This window comes from Malaclemys terrapin, chromosome 1, assembly GCF_027887155.1.
Source record: "Malaclemys terrapin pileata isolate rMalTer1 chromosome 1, rMalTer1.hap1, whole genome shotgun sequence".
Classification (NCBI taxonomy): Eukaryota; Metazoa; Chordata; order Testudines; family Emydidae; genus Malaclemys; species Malaclemys terrapin.
In genome coordinates this window covers 354,168,568-354,172,697 of record NC_071505.1, presented here as the reverse complement: position 1 = coordinate 354,172,697, position 4,130 = coordinate 354,168,568, and the positions used below count along the sequence as shown (strand labels likewise).

Genomic DNA, 4,130 nt, shown 5'->3' with positions numbered 1-4,130 from the left:
TATTTGACCTTGTTTCCACGTTTTGTAGGATCCTTTTTTGTTTTATAGATCATTCAAGATCTCCTGGATAAGCCACTGTGGTCCCCTGTCATACTTCCTATCTTTCCTACACAGTGGGATAGTTTGCTCTTGTGCCCTTTCTGATGAAGTGGGGGATTTTCATGCAGAGGAAGTGGGACACAGCATCTTTGGGTGTTATTGGTTTAACGAAGTGAGGGGAGAGGGAGTTTGTTGTTATAAAGGACCGGAGAGGGAACTTGGGACCCCAGCCAACGGCCTGGAGAATGGAGACCCCAGTGACTGGTGACCTGATGACCCGGAGACGCAGCGCAGGAGTCGCAGTTGGTTCTGGCCAGTGGGAGGACCATGGGCTGCGAAGAGAGGACCCCGGTGACCTGACCAGCCGGTTCCAGCCAAAGGAGGCCAGAGGACAGAAGAGGGGAGAGGAGGTCCAGTGACCCTGTTTATGACCCTGTTTACCTGGAGAGAAGACAATGGACAGAGGCGGGGCTTGGGGCCGGTGATCTCAGATGCCCAGCTGGGAAGCAGGAGGGCTCCGGGCTGGAGAGGGGGAGCAGGCAGAGCCCACCTGGATGCAGAGAGACTGGGATGTGCTGGGCTGAGGGAGGCCAGGCCTGAGGGTCAGGGAGTTTCCTGTGCTGTGTTCACCTCTCAATAAACCCTCCTGTTTTATGCTGGCTAAGAGTCACTCTGGTCTAGAGAACAGGGTTGCATCAGCCCCTTCGGGGGGTGGAGGCCCCGGGGGTCCAGAGTGAGTGGACTCCCGGAGGAGGCCCACGGTGAGAGACAGAAGTAAATCAGTTTCAATTTTTATTTCCATCTGCTATCTCATATGCTCTTTTCTTTGTCTCTTGTGTATCCTAAAGAGTCACGGACTCTTCTATCTGTTTGCATATGGCAGCCTCCCCCATTCTCAAAGCCTGTCTTGGAAATCCCTTTTATATATGCTATATCCTTAACAGAGGCTGGGTAACCAAAACTGAACTCATATTCCAAACATGTTATTCTCCGTCCCAAATCTGATGGATCTGAACAATTCTTTTGTTCTGTCCACTGCTGTGAATGAGCAGGTGTTTCTGTTCAGCTGCTATCAATGGCGCCCAGGTCTTTTCCCTGAGGTGTGTTCTAGTTGGGATGTTTCTCAAAGGACATGTCTTAGCAAAAGATGTTTTTTCCCACACTCAGATTTCGAGCAACTGGATGAATGGGGAACTCCCTACAGTATGGACTCCCTAGCCTGGCTCTCATTGTATAAAGGAACAATGATGGATAACCAGTATCCACATTTGTGTTTCCTGCTGGTGCCTCTTCAGGTTCCCCCACCACAAAGTGTAAGAATTATTAACTCAGGGAGCACCACAAAATATGGAATTAGATTGAGTAGTGTCATTGTTCATTCTTATTTTCTCTGAATAAGAAAAATGTAATTTTAAGTGTGTGAAGAGCGATCAATCTGTTTCTCCCATGAGAACAGCCTCCAATAGTGCATGCAGTGTCTCATATTAACGTTCTCTCCATTCAGGCATTTATACTGTGACCATCACCCGAGATCCTGGGAACACACAGAAAGTCAGGGGAACATACAGTATATGCAGGAGACACCCTTATGCCTCAGAGTTGGACACTTTCTCCCCTACGCCATGTCAGATTCCAACACAACCAACTTCACCAACCCCTCCACCTTCATCCTGCTGGGCATTCCTGGCCTAGAAGCAGCCTATATCTGGATCTCCATTCCCTTCTGCGCTATGTACACCATAGCTATGTTGGGGAACTTCACCATCCTGTTCATCGTGAAGAGGGAGCCGAGCCTCCATGAGCCCATGTTCTATTTCCTCTGTATGCTGGCCATCACCGACCTGGTCATCTCCACCTCAACTGTACCGAAAATGCTGAGCATCTTCTGGTTCAATTCCAGGGAGATCAGTTTCAGTGGCTGCCTCACCCAGATGTACTTCATTCACTCCTTCTCAGCGATGGAGTCTGGAATCCTCGTGGCCATGGCTTTTGATCGCTATGTGGCCATCTGCAATCCTCTGAGATATTCCATGATCCTGACAAACTCTGTTGTGGCCAAGATAGGCCTGGCGGTGGTGCTGCGCAGTGGCATACTCGCATTGCCCTATCCCTTCCTGGCGAGGCAGTGGCCATATTGCAGAACCAACATCATCCCCCACTCGTATTGTGGGCATATGGCTGTGGTGAAGCTGGCCTGCACTGACATCCGCATCAGTAGTTACTATGGCCTGTTTGATCTTTTCTCTGAGATCGGAATGGATGTGTTTTTTATTACCGTGTCCTATACTCAGATCCTCCGGGCCATCTTCCGCCTCCCCACAAAAGATGCCCGGCTCAAAACTTTTGGGACCTGTATCTCTCATCTTTGTGCGATCTTAGCTTTGTACATCCCAGATTTATTCTCCTCTCTAACGCAGCGGTTTGGCCAAAATGTGCCACTGCACTTCCTTGTTCTCATTGTCAGTGTGTACCTGCTAGTGCCCCCTGTGCTACACCCCATCATTTACGGGGTGAGGACCAAACAGATCCGGGGCAGGCTGCTCCAGCTCTTTACTCATAAAGAGACTTAAATGTTTCCACCTTGTGCTCTGGCTCTCAGATTGAGCTCTGTGCAGAGCTGGCTGGTCCATGGTCCACTTCCCTGAACCACTTCCTGGACAGACAGAGAGACATTGAACCCTTCCCTGTCCATACTGGGCTGTGTCAATGTGATGAACTGGGGATTCAGTCTGTGTACACTGTACTGGGTTGTCACTTTTCTAATTGCTGGTAGCTGGATCCCTGAAATTTCAGTCTTGCCCCATCTCTTCTGTGAACCCTCGACCCTGCTGTGTGTCTTCTCCCCAAGGCGCTGCCCCTGTCACTTGCTCCTGTCTTCCCCTCCCCTTGTCAGCTGCGTCCCAGTCATCGCTAAAACCAATATATTTTCACATCTTATGGCAATTCACTTAAGGGGCACTGGTTAGTGTTAACATTTTAATGTTTATTGTTACTTCATTACTAACGCTGTGGAGAGAGAGACCCCATCAGGACTCCTGGGATCTATCTCAGCTCTGGGAAGGGAGTGGGGTATAGTGGGTTGCAGAAGGAGGCAGATACATCTGGGGTCGAAATAAAAAGATCAGCACGGCCATAATGGTTAAAACCAATGGACAATGTAGCCCAGTATTCTGTCTTCTGAGAGTGCCCAGTGCCAGGTGCTTCAGAGGGAATTAACAGAACATGGCAATCATCATCTGATTCATGTGGAGCAGCTTGGCAGAAGGGGGCAGAAGCCCTGCACCCAGACTGCTTAGCTTCTACTGGCAGGAGTTCAAGCCTACAGCCCCAGTAGGAGCTGTGGGGGGAGAGGAAGAGCCCCAGGTGGAGTGGCAGAAGAAGCTTTCCGCTCAGGCTTCCCCAACCCCTAGGAACAGAGCAGCAGGAGGAGAAGTCCTACTTAATTTAGTCTCTTCCATACTCCTTCCACCCAGGGGTTTTCTCATTTTTCCTGTCCTTGGACGAATCTCAGTGTTTTTTTTTTGTTTTTGTTTTTTTGTCTCTCCTCCCTGACCCTTTAGGGGCTGCTCTCTTCCCTTCAGCTCCCTTTCCCTTTCTGGAGATAGAGACGGGTTGCGCAGTGCCACCAGTACATTCACCACACCGGTGAGCTGCTTCCTCTTTGCCCATCTCCGTGGGCCACAGGGTTGTAACAGGAGCCCAGCCAGAGGATTATTATAGGTCCACAACAACATCCCCCACTGTGCTGCAGGATGAGCTTCACCGTTTTCTGGTGGACACTTGTGATTTCAAAGGTAAGGTGAAGCTCCCTCTCCAGCATTGGGGAGACTTCCATCTCATCTTCTGGGCCACAAGGGCTGCTTTGGAGGAGGGATAAGTCAGTGGTTTGAGCATTAGCCTGCTAAACCCAGCATTATGAGCTCAATCCTTGAGGTGGGCCACTTAGGCATCTGGGGCAAAAATCAGTACTTGGTCCTGCTAGTGAAGGCAGTGGGCTGGACTGGATGAACTTTCAGGGTCCCTTCAAGTTCCAAGAGATAGGCATGTCTCCATATATTAATTATATCATATTAACCAGGAGGTAGGACATC

General features: G+C 49.8%; 1 protein-coding gene across 1 annotated transcript; it reads left to right on the top strand.

Moving 5' to 3' along the window:
- Positions 1-1,661: 1,661 nt before the first annotated feature.
- LOC128833996 (olfactory receptor 52E4-like) lies at positions 1,662-2,609 on the top strand. The gene has a single exon (XM_054022388.1). The coding sequence runs from the start codon at positions 1,662-1,664 to the stop codon at positions 2,607-2,609; it is 948 nt and encodes a 315-aa protein (XP_053878363.1).
- The last annotated feature ends 1,521 nt before the right edge of the window (positions 2,610-4,130 follow it).